Raw genomic sequence first — 23,567 nt, forward strand, 5'->3', positions numbered from 1 at the left:
AAATGTCCTCCGTTAGCGAGGATACATGCATCCACCCTCCGTCGCATGGAATCCCTGATGCGCTGATGCAGCCCTCGAGAATGGCGTATTGTATCACAGCCATCCACAATACAAGCACAAAGAGTCTCTACATTTCGTCCCGGGTTTGCGTAGACAAGAGCTTTCAAATGCCCCCATAAAATAAAAGTCAAGAGGGTTGAGGTCAGGAGAGCGTGGAGGCCATGGAATTGGTCCGCCTCTACCAATCCATCGCTCACCGAATCTGTTGTTGAGAAGCGTACAAACACATCGACTGAAATGTGCTGGAGCTCCATCGTGCATGAACCACATGTTGTGTCGTACTTGTAAAGGCACCGAAGTCAACATTACCTTCCTTCAATTGGGCCAACTGGCGGTGAATCGAGGAAGTACAGTACATACTGACGAAACTAAAATGAGCTCTAAGATGGAAATTAAGCGTTTCCGGACATATGTCCACATAACATCTTTTCTTTATTTGTGTGTGAGGAATGTTTCCTGAAAGTTTGGCCGTACCTTTTTGTAATACCCTGTATATAAGGGGCGATCAACAAGTCTCCATTTGTGGGTGATGCTGAAGCGTATATGCAGTGTAGTGCAACTCTGATGCAAGTATATAAGCACCAACATGTAGGCAAGTGATTAGTATGGAATTTGTGTCTTTCTGATGTGCTTGCAGTAAATCCAGAAATTTGAACTATGGTGATGTTATTCCCACATCACAAATGTGATAACACAGAAATTACACCAACTCGAGTGGGAGACATTTTAACATCCACCTTATAGTCCTGATCTTTCCCCGTGCAATTATCAAACCTTCGACCACTTAAAAAAGGCCTTGAAGGGTTGCTGATTGCAGCTGCATGAAGATGTGCAGCAGGTAGTTATGGACTTCTTCATACAACAGGACATGATTATCTTCAACCTGGTGCATCAGTGGAATGATTGCTTCAGTGCTCACAATCAGCCACAAGGCGCGACAACATGTTACAGCTTCACTCTAATTAGTGAAAAGAAAAGAAAACTGATTCTGAAAGCCTGCATGCATTAACATGCAAAGCAACCTGTGGCATGTAACCTGGCCAGTACATCAAAAAATTAGTGACGTTGATTTCTATGGAACCAAAACAGTACAATCACTGCCATGAAACAAAGGCAGAATTATCAGACATCAGTGTACAGTACCTGGTTGAAGAACTGCCTCTCTAGACACATACTAAATAAATTTACTGGTAGCTCTTGCAATATGGTACTGTGTCCATGTCACAAATTACAGCTACAACTGCCCACACAAGACCTGCAAGCCACACATTCCAAAATGCGTAGTATGTACTCTGATCCACAGGACAAAGGTTGGTGTACATCTTGCTGCTCGCACTCCGCAGGCAGCAACACTCCATACCTCTGCTCAAAGCCAGCTGACACGACATAGCTCGGAGCCGCGACACCTCTCTTCTTCTGCCATAGGGTGCATACTCTATGCCTGCCAAGTGACTCGTAGAGCCCAAGCGGTGCCAACTTTCTAACATAAGCAATATTATAATGCTACCCTTGTCACATACTGTCTTTGATAACAGCACTAAATCGCCTGCAACGCTGCTCCTGGGCTCATGACCATTATCTGTTGGATCCTAGACAACTGGAAAACAGTGGCCTGGTCAGATGAGTCCCAATTTCAGTTGGTAAGAACTGAAGGTAGGGTTCCACAGTGGAGCAGACCCCCACGAAGCTGTGGATTGAAGTTGTCAGTAAGGCACTGTGCAAGCTGGTGATGGCTCCATAATAGTGTGGGCTGTGTTTATATGGAATGGACTGGGTCTTCTTGTCTAACTAAACCTATTATTGACTGGAAAAGGTTATGTTCGGCTACTTGGAGATCAATTGCAGCCATTCATGGACTTCGTTCCCAAACATGTCACCGGCCACAAGTAATCACGATTGGTTGAAGAACATTCTGGACAATTCAAGTAAATGATTTAGTGACCCATATTGCACGACATAAATCCCATCAAACATTTATGGGACATAATCGAGAGGTCAGTTTATACACAACATTGCACACCGACAACACTTTCTCACAATTACAGACGGCTGTAGAGGCAACATGGCTCAGTATTTCTGCTGGGGACTTCCAATGACTGTTGAGTCCATGCAACATTGAGTTGCTGCACATCGGGCAAAAGGAGGTCTGACACAATATTAGGAGATATCTCATGACTCTTTTCAAGTAAGTGTATACGGTCTTGATTAGACGTACTGTATATCACTAAGTCATGGATGTATTAATATTGAATGTCAGAAAAATGTTAGTTAACTGAGAGAGCACCACTGCACATTTTGCTAAACCAAAGAGGACACAGTTGAATTCAAAAATTTCCCATTTAGTTACAAATGCCGTAAGAAGGTTTGAACCGTCATCTAGTGATATCTCACCACGTGCTTGATTGAGGACAAGGGTAGTGAAGATACAAACTTTCTTAAACCAATCAAAGTAGGAGCATATCCTGGGCAGTACTCTCCATTACATTTTGGAACTAGCAGTGTAAGGAGATTTTCACGGCTGAATTACTGTTGTAATATATTATTCAACTATGAGCATACCCCTTGGCCCATGCTGGCAAAATCAAAAATGAACTTGTGGATTACATTGAAAACCCAACTTGAGCAGTAAAATTGGCACCCGAAATAAAAATGTTTGCTAAGTTTTCTACCACTCTTAAACCGACCTTACACGCACCTTGACCTGTAATATATCTTAACATTCAGGCTAGATTTATCCGCAGCAAAATATTATCCACCATCTAGCTGTTACCTTCCCCACTTACGAACTTCCTGATTAGCAAGAAACCATTGGTAATTGATGGCAGAAATAGTACTACACAAGTCAAGCAACACATAACACTGGTTTATTGTTCAGTGAAGCACGAACAAATGGCAAAGGTGGTGGTCCGTTATCTTTAACAGGGCTAATTAATTTACCATTCCTGGGCTGTAACTGTAATAATTCTTGCCTTTTGCCCTTTTCCCATGCACATTCCATCTTCTCATGTTCCAAATCTCCACAGTTCCAACAGATTATTTTTTGATAGCTTTTCTCTTGGTTGTCTTGTGAATTACATACTTTTCTCCCTAATTTCCATGCTGGAAATCTGCCCCCTCCTTCCCCTATTCAATCTTCCGTTATTTTGATGACCTTCCTTCCTCGCCTGTCAATTTCTTCATGAATCCATGGTTTCAATAGCCTGAATTTCACAGATTTCTTCTTCTAATTGAGCTAGAGTTTTGGGGACACTATAGAATACAGCTCTTATCCACTGTCAGGTGTTAGCACACATAAAATAAAGACATACTACTTGTTCTTCACTATGAGAGACGTCTGAAGCTGCCAGACTCTTTTTTTAATTCAGTCTGTGTAGTTTACCATGGATTCCTGAGTTCCTTGTTCATGACCATATTGATTATTCACTAACTGTTGAAGCACTTTGGGAGGAATCATTCTGCAAATTATAGCCAGAAATTGCTTTAAGGTGTTATTTTCCTCTCCAACCTATTTTCCTCTATGACCTGTAATACCTCTTAAAGTAACCCATCCCTCACCTTTACTGCTATCAACCTTAATACGTCCAAATCTCTCACTTCCATAGTCCACACTCTGTTCTGAAGTTCCACTTAACTATCAGGTCTGCTGAATTCAGAGATAAATCTGTGTATTCACTCAGAAACTCCTGTAATGGATTCTGAATTTTTGGGAATAGACTTTGAAAGGTCACTTGCTTGCCATCACAGCTTCGATCTTTCTGGTTGGCTTCATTTCCAGATTCATTTAACTTCCTCTTATAAGCCTGAAACCATTCCCTATTGGTTTTGCTACAAGTTTCTAAACATTGCTCGTGGTTTCCCATCCATATCAACCAGGTCACCCATTCTGTCTAATAATAATCATTAAACTGTGCATGTAAACTTCATACTTGATGCAGTAACTTTTAAAATTTCCTTGAAGGCAGCACAAATTGTGGCAGCAATGAAACCTGCCTGGGTTGGCTTGGTAATCCATTTTACAACAGGCATGTGGCTATTGTGGTATACTTTCTCAACTAGATCCCAAACAGTGCCTTTTGGTTCTATCTTCCTTTGTTGTAATTCATAACCAGTAATCGCCTCAATGGAGAAAAGCTGGCTCTTTCACATAACCAGGCATTCTGAAAAATAAAGCCAGTTTAGCAGCCACACATAATTGACTTACAATGCAACACAAATCAGTCAATCAAGCATGCTCTGCTATCATTGTTTGTTTTTGTAGTGCTGGGCATTACAGTGAAAGAATAGGATCGACTGATTGAGTTACCAGTAACAACATTTTTTTTGTTTGTTTCAATAATTTATCAGACATTAACATACAGTACTTGGTAAAAGAACTGCCTTGTTAGGCACATGCTAAATAGATTTACCAGCGGCTCTTGCGGTAAGATACTGTGTCCAAAATGTCAGAAATCACAGCTACAGCTGCCCACACACCACCAGCGAACCACACATTCTGAAATGTTCTCTGACCTATAGGACATTGGCACTGTCAACTGCTGGTGTGCCTTGCTGCTCTTGCTCCACAGTCAATAACACTCCAGAACTTGGCTTGAAGCCAATTGCCATGACCTGGCCTAGAGTCATGATGCCTCCCTCCTTCCACCAGGGAATGCATTCTATATGCCTATCAAGTGACCTTTTCAAGCCTGAACAGTGCCAAACTTGTACATAAACAATATTGTAGTGCTGTCTATCGCACAATAGGGAGTTAAATGAATGGGCTACAATGGTCAAGCAGATCTTCATAAGCTACACATTTCTGTAGTCGGTGCTAAGGAATGCTAGAGGTGGTATAAAGAGTGATGCCACTGGACAGTGGATAACTGGAAACAAGTGATTTGGAGTGGTGAATGACACCATATCCTGTGGCAATCCGATGGAAGGGTCTGAGTTTGGCAAATGCCTGAAAAATGTTGTTTGTAATTGGGTGTAGTGCCAGCATGAAGTATGGAGGAGGTGATGGTATGGTATGGTATGGTATGGTATGGTATGGTATGGTATGGTATGGGGTTGCTTTTTGTGGTTAGGGCACCTTATTGTGCTCAAGAAAATGCTAAATGCAGAAGGGTAAAAACACATTATACAGCATTACATAATGCATACAGTTGAGGAACATTTAGGAGGATATGACTGTTGTCCAGCATCACGGTATACCCCATTGTAAAGCAGGATCTGTGAATCAGTGGTTTATGGACAACTACATTCTTCAGATGCTGTTTAAAGTCTTGAACATCATTGAAGGCCTTGAGTTGGTCACACCAGAGTCCACCATCTTTGGAATGAGTTAAAATGTTGACTTTGCTCCAGACGCTAACCGCCAACACCACTACCTCCTGTAGTTTTGGCTGTTGAGGAAGAATGGGCTACAATCCCTCCATAGACATTTAGACACCTCACTGAAAGTATCCTCATACCAATGTCCATTAATAGTTGCTTGGATGCTATTGAGGTAGTGTATGCAGTATCCACATATTTGTTTTAAAGATAGAAAATTTAAAAATTTTAGGAAGACCTCAGTGAGGAGAAAGCTAAAGGTGGAAAGGCTATCTTTGTACATTATGTAGACAGTCCCTTACCCTCAGCCCGACCCCAAGGAGATCCACAACTCTTATGTGGATACGTGCATGGCGAGCACGGGACCCCGAGCTAGTGCGGGTCTCTTTCCTTTCTGGGCTGTGTACCTTCCTTTTCCACATCCTTCCCCCCCCCCCCCAATCCCCTCCCCCCACCACCACCACCGCCTCTTCCCTTCCCCTTCTTCCCCTATGGGAGTACGTTTCGTGCCTACGTCTGGAGACAGACACTTGTAACTGTACGACAGTCTCTCTCCTTTTCTTTCTATGCTGGAAAGTCTCTGTCCTCCCTTTGTCCTCTTTTCCTTGTCTCTTCTCTTTACCCTCTTCTCTGCTGCGGCATTAGAGACCTCTCTTTTTTCCCTTTCTTTGTTCCTCCCTTTCTCTTTCTTCCCTCTCTGTATGTGTCTGAAGGCCGACCCACGCGTTCCCGCGCGTAGCCGGTGATGGGGTAACGCGTAATTCCCCCTCCCGGCTAGACAGGTAGGACATGTACTTACCCACAAGTAACGGCCAGGCCCAGGGAGGGGTACCTTCCAAATGTGCCGATTGGTCCCTCCGTCCGTTTCTCAGGAGGTGTGACCTGAGGTGTGAACAATCACCTAAGGCGGGAGTGCCTTCAGAGAGGGCCCCCACAAGGAAGGAGCGCACACGCCATCGGAGACGCCGGTAATCATGGGGGATACTTCCGCAATGGTTTCCTCTATGTCTAAAATTTCTGCTCACAAGCGAAAGTTAAATGAGACTCAGCCACAGACAATTCTTCCATCCTTGCCACAGTTCCTTGTTGTTTCTCGATCAGACGAAGGTCAAGACTTCTCCACTGTCAACCCTTTCATTATTCAGAAAGGTGTTGGCACAATTGCAGGTCCTGTAAAGTCTTGTTCCTGATTACAAAATGGCACCTTTTTGTTAGAAACAGTCAGTGCCCTCCAAGCACAAAAATTGGTGCGAACTTCACTGCTACAGACCTTCCCTGTCCAGGTGGAAGCGCACAGCACTTTAAATTCATCATGCTGGGTGGTTTATACATGCTCACTCAACAGATTGTCCAACGAGGAAATTCAAAACTACCTTTCTGACCAGGGTGTAACAGCTTTACATCGAGTAATGAAAAGGATTGACACGGACTTGGTTCCAACCCGTACTATCTTCTTGACATTTGACAGAGTTCAACTGCCATCGATCATTAAAGTGGGCTATGAGATAATTTCAGTTCGCCCTTACATTCCCAACCCTACGACTTGCTATTGGTGTCAGCGGTTCAATCATACCAGCCAGTCGTGTTCCAATCTGGCCAAATGCGTTATATGTGGCAAGGAGGCCCATGAGGGTGCTTGTCCACCTCCATCCCCTCGTTGCATCAACTGTATGGGTGACCACGCTGCTTCTTCTAGAGATTGCCCTATTTTCAAAGATGAACGGCTTATTCAGGAAATCAGAGTGAAGGAAAAGGTGTCTACATTTGCTGCTCGTAAGTTATTTGCCAGTCGAAAGCCCACTGTGCCTCCAGCAGGTAAATATAGCACTGTCCTTGCATCTCCTTGGCCTACTAAGGAGGCAGCCATGCAGACTTGTGATCTCACCTTTAGTGCCACGGTCGTCAGATCGGCCAGTGCAAAGATCGCTCGTTCAACCTCCCCACTATCACCTGCTCACTCAACGGCTCACCCTTCATCGGCTTCTGCTAAATCATGAGCCCCAAAATCAGACACCTGGACTTCCGAAAAAGAGCATACTCGCGAAGATTTTTTATGTACCCCAACTTCACAACCATTGATTCCTCCATCTCAACATCCTATTTCCAAGAAGGCTCATAAGAAACCAAGTTCCTCTCCTCCTCCGCCACAGCGTGTCTCAACTACAGCGCCACCTGGCGGTAACCACCCTCAGCCGTCTTCCGTGTCGCCGAGGCGCACTGCTGGCAGCCGATCGCTGGTGACAGCAGCTGCCCCTTAACAACCTATGGATCCGGATCTTCTGCCTTTGGCTGAATGCCGTTCCACGCTGTCGGCCGCCAGCTCTCAGCAGTCGTTGAGTTGAGAGCAACCGTGGTAAAATTCTTCCCTTTTCTGTCCACCCTATGTCAATTATCCATTGGAATATCCACGGCATTAGAGCCAATTGGGATGAATTGTTGATCCCCTTACGATCCTACTCGCCAGTCATCTTCTGTCTTCAGGAAACAAAGCTGCGTCCCCACAATCGCTTTGTTTTCCTTCATTTTCAGTCAGTCCGGTTTGATCTCCCCTCTGTTGATGACACTCCAGCACATGGGGGGGACTTAAGATTCTTCTCCATGATACTGCCCATTATCCCCTTCACCAGTTCCTTCCAAGCTGTTGCTGTCCGTCTTTCCCTTTCTGGATACACCTTCTATCCATTTCTGGATACACCTCTCTTTGTACCGTATACATTCCATCGTCCACACCGATGGCAAGAGCTGATCTCCTTCATCCCCTTGGTCAGCTCCCGCCCCCGTTTGCTGGTTGGGGACTTCAATGCCGACCATCCGCTTTGGGGATCTCCGTGTCCTTGTCCGCGAGGCTCCTTATTGATTGACATCTTCCACCAAGCGGATCTTCTTTGTCTCAACACTGGGGAACCTACATTTTTATCTGCCTCCATGACGAATTTCTCTCATTTGGACCTTTCGGTCAGTACTGTTCAGCTAGCTCGGTGCTTTGAATTGTTTACTCTTGCTGATACACACTCGAGTGACCATTTTCCATGTGTCCTTCGTTTGCAGCCACAACTGCCACCTATGCGCCCGAGACGCTGGAAGTTTGCCCAAGCCAATTGGACACTTTTTTCGTCTGTAGCGACATTTGAAGACCGTCACTTTCCTAGCGTCAACAATCAGGTCACTCAAGTTACAGAAGTTATTCTTACAGCCACGGAATGTTCAATACCTCTCACCTCCGATTTGCCCTGGTGCCCCCCCAGTTCCTTGGTGGAACGATGCGTGCCGTGACGCAATTCGTGAGCGGCGCTGTGCTCTTCGCGTTTTCTGCCACCATCCTACTTTGGCCAACTGTATCCGCTATAAGCAGTTACGTTTGCTACGCTGTCGTGTCATCCGCGATAGCAAGAAGGCAAGCTGGGACTTCTTTACTAGCTCTTGTAACACTTTCACTCCCTCCTCAGAAGTTTGGAGTCACATTCGACGGTTATCTGGCGCGCTTAGTTTCTGCTCAATTTCTGGGTTCACTGTCGCGCATCATTCCTAAGTGGACCATATCGCAATTTCTAACTCATTGTGTCAACACTTCGCTGAAATTTCGAGCTCTTCAAATTACCCGCCAGCGTTTCTCCCGAAGAAACGTGCAGCGGAAGTGCAACCTCTTACTTTCTCCTCTCAAAACAGTGAAAGCTATAATACTGTTTTCTCCATGCGGGAACTCCAACACGCACTCTCTTCTTCTCACTCTTCTGCCCCAGGACCAGATGGTATCCACATCCAAATGTTGCCGTATTTATCATACCATAGTTTGCGTTGCCTCCTTCGCCTTTATAATCGAATTTGGAGCAACAGTACTTTTCACAGAAGATGGCGGGAAGCTATCGTTGTTTCTGTCCCAAAACCTGGCAAGGACAAACATCTTCCCTCTAGCTATCGCCCCATTTCTCTCACGAGTAGTGTATGTAAGGTTTTGGAGTGTATGGTGAATTGCCGTTTAGCCTGGTGGCTGGTAGTCCCGAAGTCTTTTAACACCTGCCCAATGCAGCTTCCGAAAGCATTGTTCTGCAGTTGACCATCTTGTTGCTCTCTCCACTTATATCATGAACAATTTTCTGAGGAAACGCCAAACAGTAGCAATATTTTTTGATCTGGAGAGAGCATACGATACCTATTGGAGGACAGGCATCCTCCGCACACTGTTCTCTTGGGGCTTTTGAGGTCAGCTGTCCCTTTTTATTCATGAATTTATGGCAGAGCGCACATGTAAAGTGCGGGTGAATACTTCTCTCTCCCGTACTTTCTCCCAAGAAAACGGGGTACCCCAGGGCTCCATGCTAAGTGTTGTAGTGTTTGCCATCACCATAAATCCAATTATGGATTGTCTCCTTCCCGATGTCTCAGGCTCCTTCTTTGTGGACAATTTTGCGATCTACTACAGCTCTCAATGGACCAGCCTTCTTGAACAATGTCTTCAAGGATGTCTCAATCGCCTCCACTCTTGGAGCATCGAAACCGGCTTCCGCATTTCTCCCAGTAAGACTGTTTGTGTCAGTTTTTGGCGTCGTACAGATTTTCTTCCGCCTTCCCTACATCTAGGCCCTGTCGACCTTCCGTTCACGGACGTCGCTTAATTCTTGGGTCTCATGTTTGACAGAAAACTGTGCTGGTCCTCCCACGTTTCCTATCTTTCGGCTCGCTGTCTGCGATCCGTCAACACCCTCCGTGTTCTGAATACTGAGTGGTCCTTCTCTGCCTCTACCGCACCTTAGTGCGCTTGAAATTGGACTATGGAAGCATAGTTTACTCCTCTGCTCGGCCGTCTATTCTTCGGCATCTTGACTCTGACCACCACCGTGGATTGCGTTCAGCGTTTGAAGCTTTTTACACCAGCCTTGTGGAGAGCCTTTATGCTGAGACTGCTGACCCTCCACTGTCCAATCGGTGAGCTGTCCTTCTGAGTTGTTATGCTAGCCATCTGTCTTCCATGCCTGCTAATCCGGCCCATGACATGACCTTTTCTTTGACGCCCCCTTGGATTTAGGGTATGTAGGCTGCCCTTCCTCTGTACTACCACTGGGAGTTCGCTTCCATCAAATACTAGATTCTCTTTCCGTCCACTTTCCTAAAACTTTCTTGACAACTGGGGGTACAGCACCGTCTTGGCTCCGCCCTCGTACCTGCCAGCTCTGTGACCTTTGTCAATTTCCCAAGGATGGTACCCCTTCTCTTGTTTATCGTCGGGCATTTGCTGCTCTGTGCGCACAAATGAAGGATGCCACATTTATTTACACTGACAGCTCAAAAACATCATTTGGTGTTGGGAGTGTCTATATTGTTGGCGACGCCCCTAATCGATTTCGGCTTCATGACCAGTGTTCAGTTTTTACTGGGGAGCTTTACGCTGTTCTCCACCCAATACATCCGTCGCCGTCAGCGGATACAGTATATTATATGCTCAGATTCGTTCAGCTCTCTTCTCACTCTCCAAGCTCTTTACCCTGTCCACCCTCTGGTCCACCAGATTCAGGACTGCCTCCACTTGCTCCACTTGGGGGGCATCTCTGTGGGATTCCTCTGGATCCCAGGCCATGTTGGTATCCATGGAAACGAGGCGGCTGATATAGCGTCCAAGGCTGTCTCTCTTCTTCAGCTTGGTGTTCATATGGTTCCCATCGCCGATCTACAGAGTGTTTTATGTCATCGTGTTGCTCTTTTATGGCACGCACATTGGTCTACACTTACCAATAATAAATTGTGGGGTGTGAAAGCTCTTCCCTGTGCTTGGACCTCTTCCTCCCGAACTAGTCGTCTGGAGGAGGTAATTTTAACTAGACTCCAGATAGGGCACTGTGTTTTTAGCCATCGACATCTTTTAAGTTGTCCCCACTGCTCTCGACTGTGGACGGTGAGACACCTTTTACTTGAGTGGCCCTATTTTACTTCGCTACACGCCCGTCTACAGCTATCGCCTGATGTATCTTCCATTTTAGCAGGTGACATGCGCTCCTCCGATCTCTTCCTCGAGTTTATTAGTGTCAGTGAGATGACGTCAGTCATTTGAAGCTCTTTTTGGGGAAAACAACCTCCCCTTCTATAGTTATTTCTAAGCTTTCATTCTGTTTTTTAGTTTCCCCACTTTTTGAGTTTCGCTCCCATTGCTCCTTTTTTACCTAAGCCACAGACCGTGCGCTAATGACTGTAGCAGTTTTGCGCCCTAAAACCATAACGAAAAAAAAAACCACCCATCTCCCTCAAAACCAACTTACAAAAAATTTCCATATCATTTCATGTGCATCATAAAGGGTCATTCTGTGTCAAATCACCCAGGTCGTATCACCCACCATTTTAGATTTTCATTAAAATTTGCTTATATAATACAAGAATTTGTGCAAATTTTTCTGGCTCGGACTAAAACTTCTTTTTGTATTGAATTTTCAATGTAGTGATGTTCTGATAATTTGGTTCTATGAGAATGTCCATTCAAAGTGATACTTACCTACAGAAGTACTGAAGCAGTAGTATTCTCTGAATCGACACACAAATAAGGTTTAAATCAAATTGTTTTACTATGAGGAGAAAAGGGTCATGACAAGTAAGTTCATTCAGGCCTGACATCCACTACCTAAGAATTTTACGAAACTCTTTAATTGTTTCTTTTGTTGTAGTAATAACAATTGTAAAACTCCTTTGACATATTTCATATAGTTTTTGAAGAGGAAAAAATGGTGACGTTTTTAAATAGCATATGTAAATGCCATGGCTGAAGCTTCCCATTTGGATTGCATTACTGGAGGGGGTAAAGCACAACTTAGCTTATTTTCAACACTTCACTATAATTTTTTTTCCCAAATACCAGAAAAAAGGGTGTATTTTTAATGGGAAAGAAATCTTAAATAACTGTGCTTGACTTCTGGGAATATAGAAAATTAACTTAAGTTGTTATGGCCCCTAACAATGATTTCTTAAATAAGCAAAATATTTTCAGGCACGTCTGTTATCAGGCGATTTTTTTTTTTTATTATTTTTTTTAATCAAGACTCATGTATGGTATGATATGACTACCAACAAAAATCTGCATGGGTTTTGATGGAAATGGGATCTCATTGATATATTACAGTATTTCATTTTGTTTAGAAGGTCATTTAAAACACATTGTCACTCGGCATAAGCTTTAGTGCATTTGTCTCATGCTTTGTTAAAATAATAGAAGTACAGAGCCGGAAGCTATAATTTTAATATTTTCTTTACTAATATTAGCTTTATTCAGGGGCACCAAATGAGTGTGTGTAAATAACAGTTACTCTAAGTAGACAAATGTTTAAGTTTAAAATATACACATTACATAATTTTTTCTGCTTTTTTTAATTGAAATTTCATTAATTTGTTATATTTCTGTCATGATGAGCTCGTTTTGGCATTTTTGTAACTTTCAAGTGATCGTATATGTTAGTATTTACTTGTTTTATGTCTCGGATGCTACGACATATACTACATATTTCTTCTTGGAGTGCTGTTGTGATGATCTCTCAGTGCTGTTGGTCATGTTTATAACAGTATTATAAATGTGACCAATAGCACTGAGAGAGAATCACAAATATGCACCAGGATGCAATATGCAATATATGTCACAACACAAAAACCAGTAACTACTAACACATACTATTACTTGAAAATGGAAAAAATGTGGAAGCAAGCTCATTGTGATAAACATATATACAGTTAATAAAGTGTCGATAAAAAAAGCAGCAAAAACTTGGAAAAAATTTATGTAATATGTTGTTCTTTGACCTAATATGTACTGTGGGCCCATCAAAAAGGAAACTTTTGGATTTAAAACGTACATGTTCAGGGTTGAAGATCCTTGAAGTTCTCAGGTGAAAGTTTTAATAGTGCCTCTGTTTTTAATCCACTGTGACAAATTCAATTCTGTTAACTTCACATTGTTCTAATTAAAGTAATACATTCTTCCTCATGTGCTTGATCCAGGTACACCAACACAACATGAAATGTTTTCCAGTGCCTCAAAACAGTTCAAAAGAATGACACTACTGTGTGCAGAGAGAAAGTAATTCAGCACCTCCTTCCTTAGCACATACATTCTGGATGAAGGCAAAGTATCACCTGTCATATATAGCTGCTGCAAGAGAGTTTTGTTGAGGAAAGGTACATTTCCATTGTGGAGCATTTACATGGAATGGAAAAATCAATGAAGGCTTTTCAGAACAAGTTACTCTTCTAATTTCTAATGAATCACAGGAAAGTGTTTTGTAATTGTGAAATTTCCTGGTGCCAGGTATTGTGTAGGTTGTCAAAAATTTGTTCTTGAGATTGTTTTGTAGGAAATCTACATTGATTTCATCTAAAAAGTGGTGGGGGAAAGGGGAAAAATTGTCAGTATTAACCTTGCAGAAATTGTAAACAGTATATGCAGTTGTTATTTGTACATCCTCTAGTTGAATACTAGCTTTTCTCAATACATGTTTTACAGTTCCTCCCAATCCATCACACGCAGATTTAATATGGCTAGTAACAAAAAAAGGGATGTTCGTCAATAGAAAATAACTTTTGTGTTCTCACTACTATTTAAAGCTTTTCTATTTTTATATTGAGCACTGCATCCATCAGTGAAACAATGCAGTTTCTTTACTTGTGGGTAATGTTTAGCCAAACATTTCTTTCTGAGCAGCATTTACAAATCCTACATCGTGCTAAATACAATCACCTGCAAAGCAGTGGTTTACTATTACCAATTTACTTTCGTCATTTATCACATAAACTTCTTCATTTATCACATAAACACAAACAGGATGGTTAGCACAGCTGCTTGTTGTGCAGTGCTAACTTTGGATGTAATTCTGGATTACAAAACTGTAGTTTTCAGCAAAGTTCATTAACAGAATTGCCTTTTCTGAGGTTAAATTTTCTTTCAAACTTTTCCGGGATCTTACCTGACACTTAGATGTAAATGAGTGTGGTTTAAGTGCCTGTGATTTTGCTACCAAGTCAGTTTAGTCACATGACAATTCCTCCCCCATCACTGGGGCAATGTCCACAGTGATTAAACACGCAGTCATAATTTTCGTTGTCACATACAATAAATTTTTATAAGTTCTTTATGTGTTTCTTTAATGTGTTCCACTTCCAAAAGCACTTTTACATTTTGGTGAATACCACAAACACACAGCAAATGAGAGCCTGCAGAACCAGATGAAATACACCAGTTTGGTCTTAGTGAACAAAATTTAGAAATACAAATGTTAATGCGTGGGCTCTCCTATTTCAAACAGGAATACGTCTACATCTACATCTACATCCATACTCCGCAAGCCACCCAACGGTGTGTGGCGGAGGGAACTTTACGTGACACTGTCATTACCTCCCTTTTCTGTTCCAGTCACGTATGGTTCACGGGAAGAACGACTGTCTGGAAGCCTCCATGCGCGCTCGAATCTCTCTAATTTTACATTCGTGATCTCCGCGGGAGGTATAAGTAGGGGGAAGCAATATATTCGATACCTCATCCAGAAACGCACCCTCTCGAAACCTGGCGAGCAAGCTACACCGCGATGCAGAGCGCCTCTCTTGCAGTGTCTGCCACTTGAGTTTGCTAAACATCTCCATAACGCTATCACGCTTACCAAATAACCCTGTGACGAAACGCGCCGCTCTTCTTCAGATCTTCTCTATCTTCTCTGTCAACCCGACCTGGTACAGATCCCACACTGATGAGCAATACTCAGGTATAGGTCGAACAAGTGTTTTGTAAGCCACCTCCTTTGTTGATGGACTACATTTTCTAAGGACTCTCCCAATGAATCTCAACCTGGTATCCGCCTTACCAACAATTAATTTTATATGATCATTCCACTTCAAATAGTTCCGCACGCATACTCCCAGATATTTTACAGAAGTAACTGCTACCAGTGTTTGTTCCGCTATCATATAATCATACAATAAAGGATCCTTCTTTCTATGTATTCGCAATACATTACATTTGTCTATGTTAAGGGTCAGTTGCCACTCCCTGCACCAAGTGCCTATCCGCTGCAGATCTTCCTGCATTTCGCTACAATTTTCTAATGCTGCAACTTCTCTGTATACTACAGCATCATCCGCAAAAAGCCACATGGAACTTCCGACACTATCTACTAGGTCATTTATACACTCCTGGAAATGGAAAAAAGAACACATTGACACCGGTGTGTCAGACCCACCATACTTGCTCCGGACACTGCGAGAGGGCTGTACAAGCAATGATCACACGCACGGCACAGCGGACACACCAGGACCCGCGGTGTTGGCCGTCGAATGGCGCTAGCTGCGAAGCATTTGTGCACCGCCGCCGTCAGTGTCAGCCAGTTTGCTGTGGCATACGGAGCTCCATCGCAGTCTTTAACACTGGTAGCATGCCGCGACAGCGTGGACGTGAACCGTATGTGCAGTTGACGGACTTTGAGCGAGGGCGTATAGTGGGCATGCGGGAGGCCGGGTGGACGTACCGCCGAATTGCTCCACACGTGGGGCGTGAGGTCTCCACAGTACATCGATGTTGTCGCCAGTGGTCGGCGGAAGGTGCACGTGCCCGTCGACCTGGGACCGGACCGCAGCGACGCACGGATGCACGCCAAGACCGTAGGATCCTACGCAGTGCCGTAGGGGACCGCACCGCCACTTCCCAGCAAATTAGGGACACTGTTGCTCCTGGGGTATCGGCGAGGACCATTCGCAACCGTCTCCATGAAGCTGGGCTACGGTCCCGCACACCGTTAGGCCGTCTTCCGCTCACGCCCCAACATCGTGCAGCCCGCCTCCAGTGTTGTCGCGACACGCGTAAATGGAGGGACGAATGGAGACGTGTCGTCTTCAGCGATGAGAGTCGCTTCTGCCTTGGTGCCAATGATGGTCGTATGCGTGTTTGGCGCCGTGCAGGTGAGCGCCACAATCAGGACTGCATATGACCGAGGCACACAGGGCCAACACCTGGCATCATGGTGTGGGGAGCGATCTCCTACACTGGCCGTACACCACTGGTGATCGTCGAGGGGACACTGAATAGTGCACGGTACATCCAAACTGTCATCGAACCCATCGTTCTACCATTCCTAGACCGGCAAGGGCACCTGCTGTTCCAACAGGACAATGCACGTCCGCATGTATCCTGTGCCACCCAACGTGCTCTAGAAGGTGTAAGTCAACTACCCTGGCCAGCAAGATCTCCGGATCTGTCCCCCATTGAGCATGTTTGGGACTGGATGAAGCGTCGTCTCACGCGGTTTGCACGTCCAGCACGAACGCTGGTCCAACTGAGGCGCCAGGTGGAAATGGCATGGCAAGCCGTTCCACAGGACTACATCCAGCATCTCGACGATCGTCTCCATGGGAGAATAGCAGCCTGCATTGCTGCGAAAGGTGGATATACACTGTACTAGTGCCGACATTGTGCATGCTCTGTTGCCTGTGTCTATGTGCCTGTGGTTCTGTCAGTGTGATCATGTGATGTATCTGACCCCAGGAATGTGTCAATAAAGTTTCCCCTTCCTGGGACAATGAATTCACGGTGTTCTTATTTCAATTTCCAGGAGTGTATATATTGTGAAAAGCAATGGTCCCATAACACTACCCTGTGGCACGCCAAAGGTTACTTTAACGTCTGTAGATGTCTCTCCATTGATAACAACATGCTGTGTTCTGTTTGCTAAAAACTCTTCAATCCAGCCACACAGCTGGTCTGATATTCCGTAGGCTCTTACTTTTTTTATCAGGTGACAGTGCGGAACTGTATCGAACGCCTTCCGGAAGTCAAGGAAAATAGCATCTACCTGGGAGCCTGTATCTAATATTTTCTGGGTCTCATGAACAAATAACGGGAGTTGGGTCTCACACGATCGCTGTTTCCGGAATCCATGTTGATTCATAGGCCTACAGAGTAGATTCTGGGTTTCCAAAAACGACATGATACTCGAGTTGCCTTAGGTTGCAAAGGATTTCTTTTTTTGCATATACACATTTTTCTGAATGATAATTTGTCTCCTAATAACACTTGAGTATGCTAATCATTTCGGTAAAAATTAGTGACAAGTGATAACTTTATCAGTGATCGTTTTACCTCTTTTGGGCTTAGAAATTGACATAATACCCACTTCTGTTTCCAGTTTCCTAGCTTGCTGTACTTCATGCTCACTGACATTGAATTCTGATGTTATTTTCTTTCGCCTGAGAGAGTATCTAAAGTTAGGACTTGATTTTTTTTTCTTTTCAGATCATTTAGAGTAGCCACTACCTCTTTCATTAACAATATCATGGCATCAAAATCTTTGGCTTTCTTAACAATTCCATCATCTAATTTATTCTCCCTGACAGGAACTTCAACACTGTAATCTAATGCTCAGTACACTTTCTTCTTTTTATGGCTTACATTTGCCACATAAGGCCTTGCTGTGATTTGGAATGGAATTAAGTTTCAAAGGAGAACACCTCAAATAATCTAAAGGTGAGTCATATAGATTCTTCTAGCACTTAACGTCTTGGGCAAAGCCAAGCTTACTAACCTCAATGATATTTTTTGTAACTTTCTGTCTGTCTACTAAGTTTCTCAGTTGAGTGTCCATTGCACAAACAGCGTGATCGAGGTGGTCCCATAGATTCTCAGTTTTGTTGGAATTGGGAATTTGGTGGCAAGTGGACTACAGTAAATTCATCGTCGAGCTCTTCTAACAACGAGAGTTCACTATGAGCTGTGTGACATGTTGCATTGTGGTGCTTGTAGATGCCATCATGCCAAGGAAAAACAGACTGCATCCAGGGATGGACATGGTCCCCAAGGATAGATTCATACTTGGGGTGATCCATTGTGTCCTCCAGAATGACAAGATCACCCAGAGAATTCCACAAAAGCATTCACCAGTCCGTAACACTCCCTCCTCCAGCCTGGACCCTTCCTACGAACCAGTGGCCATCTGTCCAGTGGAACATAAAATATGATTCATCTGAAAAGGCTACATGTCGCCACTCAGTGGGTGTCCGGGTGCAGTATTGGTGTGCAAATTCCAGACTTCACTGCTGATGGATAGCAGTAAGCATGGATGCATGGACCATGTTTGCTTTGGAGGGCCATATGCAGCAATGTTCACTGAGCAGTTGTTGAGAAGACACTGTTAGTAGCCCCTTTTCTCATCTGGACAGTCAGTTGCTTAACAGTTGAACATCTATGCAAATTCCAGACTTCACTGCTGATGGATAGCAGTAAGCATGGATGCATGGACCATGTTTGCTTTGGAGGGCCATATGCAGCAATGTTCACTGAGCAGTTGTTGAGAAGACACTGTTAGTAGCCCCTTTTCTCATCTGGACAGTCAGTTGCTTAACAGTTGAACATCTATTCATCCAGACACAACTCCTGATCCTTCATTCACTCCTGTCATGTATGGCTCATGGTGTACCATAGTTGCTTTGGAGCAGAGTTTAAGTAGGATGATTTTCCCATACACAGTATACTTTGACCACAGCTTCATGTGAACAGTTTATAAACTTTAGCGTTTTGTAAATGCTTCCACATTTCATCCAGTAGCTAATGATCGTGCTCCTTTGGATGGCTGATCAATTGCTCCATTTCTGCATTACGACAATGAATGCACTGTTTTCTGCTTCCCCCCTCCTTCCCCTGCCCCTCCCCCCCCCCCCCCAAACACACTTTATTTACTTTCTACTGCTAGCACTGCCACCACCTGCCATCTGTGAACGGTTATTGTACATTGACATTGGCGACAGTCACATTAATGTGACTGGACTGTGGATGACCTGTCTCACAGAAAGCCTGAGAGAAATGATTGATGCGTGCCAGTGATTTTTGCATTGTTTTCATGTCTGTAAAAGTTCCAAGGAAGCTAGTGGAGGTACACGGCACACTTTCTTATCGCTGTGAGCCAGTGGTTAGCTGCAAAGATAAATACGATATAATTTCAGAAATTACTAAATTAATAAAATGGAATAAATTTTCACACTTAAAAATAATTTGGCTGTCTAAAATACTGATATTTAAATATGCTTATTTGACACCCTTGCATCTGAGGCAGTAGGTGTCAGGCCGGGAAGAACTTAGTGAGAATGACCCTTTCTTCGTCACTGTAAAAAGTGTTTTGATGTACAGTTTGTGTGCCCATCAATATTTTTGTTTGATTAGAAAGCTTGCAGTCTTGGGAATCATTTTAGAAGACTGGGTTGTGAACGTAAGGGGGGAGGGGGGGGGGGGGGGAACTTGCAAAAGTAGTCAGTTTTCCAAACTAGTGTAGCACCAAGAATAAGAGTTGTAAGCCCATGTAATGCTTACCATCTTCTAACAGATCTTTTAGGGACAATTTGATGTAGGAACCCCAGCTTTTGGTCTCTCACCTTATTCTGAATTGTATTTTGTGTTGCAAGTGAGATGAAGGATGTTAATTGTTTGTACATAGAATGGGTACACATATTTCAAAATAAAAACAAAATGGAAGTTTGATTTTTTTCTTAAAGTTATTTATACTACTATGTTTAAAGTAGACCCTAATTCTTTTTAAAAGATGTTGCTGCCATAAATTATGATTCAAAAACATTTTAATAATGATTATCAAACATTTCAGTAATTAGCACATAATTTTTCTGTAAAAAGTCTTTAATTTTCAAATGTAAGCCATAAAGAATAGTGTACTTTTAAGTTAGCTATGTTGTAAGACAATCTACACAATTTCATAAATATTTTCAACATTGCGCGGCCCTGTCAGCAACTGTATAAATATTAATTTTAATTTTAAAAACCAACAGCCTCAGTTGCAAAGTTTATCTAGATTTACCTAGGTTTCAGTCGGGATAACCCAACCTTCTTCAGAATAAAAATAACTACCATTTGTCCATAGTGGACATCGTCAAGCTAAAACTACAAATCCATAAATTATTGTCAGACTGTAAAAACTTATCTGAAACTGCCTAGGTCCCACTTCGTGACGGAGTTCCAGTACAGCAATTGTGGCTGCCGCATCGCGTTCGCGAAGTGAGGCCGAGGCAGTTTCAGATACGTTTTTACAGTCTGACGATAATTTATGGATTTGTAAGTTTTAGCTGGACAATGTCCACTATTGGCAAACGGTAGTTACTTTTATTCTGAAGAAGGTTGGGTTATCCCGACTGAAACCTAGGTAAATCTAGGTAAACTTTGCAACTGAGGCTGTTGGTTTTTAAAATTAATACACAATTTCAGCCTTCTGTCATAAATAGTTTTTAACCAAGGTGTATCAGAAAATAAAAAAAAAAGTGAACTTCTGGAAAATTTAACTTAAAGTTGAAGCTTGTTGGTCTACCTACCCTGCTCAACACTAATGCATCCGAGCCCCATATTTCTTGTTTCTGGTGTTCTTCTCCCTCTCGTTTCTTTTTCAGACTACTTCTTATTCCTGCTTCTTTTGTGGCTGCCAACACTGATTTCTCTGCTTCAGTGTCTCTGCTGTCAATGGCAATTGTAGCCCTTTGCATATTTAGTGTACCAGGCACTCCCATCATTTATATGACACTGACCCTCAATGCTGCACCATCATTAGAACATGGCAGTGCATCCAGCAAACGTATTTTCAAAAAATTTTGTCCTACTAGAACAGTTTTTTGTATCTGCTCTCATACACAACTGTTAAATCTCCCACTGTGTTTGCAGTCGTACTGCATAATTACTTCCTTAATAATCTTGTGCCACTAAGACATTAGAGACGAAAAAAAATGCAAGTGAGAACAAAATTATGTTTTTAACAGAGCTGTCTGTGTGTCATGTGAGCAGAACTTAAAAATTCCTATACTATTGGGCATTTCTTCAGGACAGTCTCCTTAAAGTAATTTTTTTTTCTTGTTCAGAAATCTACAGATAATTTTTTAAGGTAAAAATTAAAAAATCAATTTTTTGACAGTTATTCATGTACTAGTCCCCTTCATTTTCTACCATTGATCTCTCATCATTTCTCACTAATTAGTGCTGCTTAGTGGTAGGTGGTCAAAATGTACCCTTCAGCAATCACCAAATTAGCTCTCTGTCTTCCAAGAGGAACAATGCTAAAATGAAAGCCACCTTGATGAATGCTCAAGAAGCCAAACTGGTTATTATATTTGAAAATTTGAGAAAGTTTCCATGTATGGGTGGATCATGTTGATAGCACAGTACCTGCTGCTGCCTCTGATGCATCCATCCCAGTCTTCAGCTGCCCTTTTGGTGTTAGGAGCTGGTGAGTACTCTGTGGAGATTTAGATGCTATGTACCTGCAGAGAAATTTACTTCAGTTTTGGCAGTGAGAGCAAATGTTGCTAAATTTATAAGGAGCAAGATGAAAATGTGTTCCTCAAAGTCATTAACCCTTCAACTTAATCTGATAAGGTAGTACAGTACTTCTGAGAAGGATGAGAGGCAATTCTCCATGATGTAAATTTTGACTGGTTGCTTAATGGTGGGAATTAAAATTTTTAGTTCAGCATGCAGATTTTTTGCCTAGATTGATATTGAGTGTAATTCATCATCTGTACCATACCTGAGATGCCAGAAGACAGTCTTAGAGCTGGCATTAATTAAAGCTGGAGAACAACAACATGTAGATGATAATTACAAGAAGATAAAACAAACAAGATATCCCTAACAAAATGGGAAAATAATTGAAGTTTGTGGCCTTCACAGTATATGTGTAATAGTTAAGATTCAGAGTGTGTGTTGTGTGAGTGAACTCAAGGAAATGGATGAAAAGCCCAAAGAGAATAAGTTGTGTGTGCAAAATACACACACACAAATATGTAAGTATATAAAATACAAAAATACAAAAAGTTACTGCCATGAAGTTATTGAGACACTGACACATGAGTTGTGGTATTATGCGTGTCTCTGTGTAATTAAGAGCTATTGTCATAAGTCAGCCTGAATCATAAACATGAACTTCCTAGTTCAGACAAGGGTGGGAGTGTTTAAATTAACATTGCAATAAAGAACTGACAGATAACTGTGTGATGGTTCACATGTTAATTTACACGTTTTCTGGAGTATACTATTAACGTTTTTTGTTTGAGGTATATTTATGACATGGGATTCTTCATTGTCGTGTGTGTGTTTCAGCATGGTTTATGAATAAATTAATTCCCCTTCTGTTTTAGGGTCCCAAAGAAGTAACATTTAATTGTGCAAGCATGACATTCTGTTGTTTTGCTGTTAAAAACACAGTAGTTATTCTGAGAAATTTTTGATTGGTGCACATAATTTTTGTAATAACATTGTATATCAAATTGAACATTGATTCTTCTTGTAATGCTGGTAATTAACAGTTGTAACAATTTCATATAAATTTCAATGTTTTCAATTCCTTTGTTCTAGTGCAATGGGCTCATTAAGATGGGACATAGTGGACTTATCTGGAAGGCTTTGCCAAGAACGTCTATATGTGGCTGCAGAACAACATCACCTGCAGGCATTGAATGAAGATGTGAGTCTTATTGCTGTTATTATTTAACTATTTTCTTGAAGATCCATTATGTATGAAATAAAACCTGTTTCTTAGCAGGCAGGATATTCTGAATAATCTCATGATCACTTAGTTACCAATAGCTAATTAACAATAGCCTATATCTAGCTGTTATGAACATACTGTATTGATACTGATACTGGTTGGGACACTGATAAGGTGATAGTCAAGCAGATTGTGGCAATACAATTGCCGGTCCTGCTAGGTGCAATGGTTTGGTAAAATTTGTTATCTGGTATCAAATCTAAGGAGAGCAGCAGTACCTAAGAAGAAACGTTAAAAAACTGAAATAAATGCAATAATCACTACAGACGATGGGCCCAGAACATGTTCACTATGTTTGATAAAGGCAATGGCAACTTGGTGCATCCCCAAAAGTGTTTTAGTAACAATGTGATCCACATTGCTTACCCTTTCTTTACCAGGAAAGGGCTATACAGGTTTAACATATTCTCCACAGTCCAGATTTACATTGATCGAAGCCTAATGATAATTCTTACAACGCATGGATATTGAGAGTGTCTTTAACTTCACCCCTGGAATGAGGGCATGGTGTCCTTGAAGAAGCCACTCACTGTAAAGCTGTTAGAGGGGGGGAGCCTTAAATGGTCTATTCACAACATCTAATACTTGAAGTTGTGAGGTCATGCCACCAGGAATTATTACCGGATTTGTACGGATCTTTGCTATCAGATCGTTAAT

At 42.5% G+C, this 23,567-nt stretch overlaps 1 protein-coding gene across 2 annotated transcripts in view; it reads left to right on the top strand.

Moving 5' to 3' along the window:
- LOC126248294 (GTPase-activating protein and VPS9 domain-containing protein 1) overlaps positions 1–23,567 on the top strand; it is a 369,886-nt gene that overhangs the window by 29,369 nt on the left and 316,950 nt on the right. For both annotated transcript variants that reach the window (XM_049949157.1, XM_049949158.1), the window contains exon 2: positions 22,718–22,826. In XM_049949157.1, the coding sequence (XP_049805114.1) occupies positions 22,718–22,826 (109 nt within the window). The remainder of the gene's footprint in view (positions 1–22,717; positions 22,827–23,567) is intronic.

The sequence above is a fragment of the Schistocerca nitens genome, chromosome 3, assembly GCF_023898315.1.
Source record: "Schistocerca nitens isolate TAMUIC-IGC-003100 chromosome 3, iqSchNite1.1, whole genome shotgun sequence".
In the NCBI taxonomy this organism is placed as follows: domain Eukaryota; kingdom Metazoa; phylum Arthropoda; class Insecta; order Orthoptera; family Acrididae; genus Schistocerca; species Schistocerca nitens.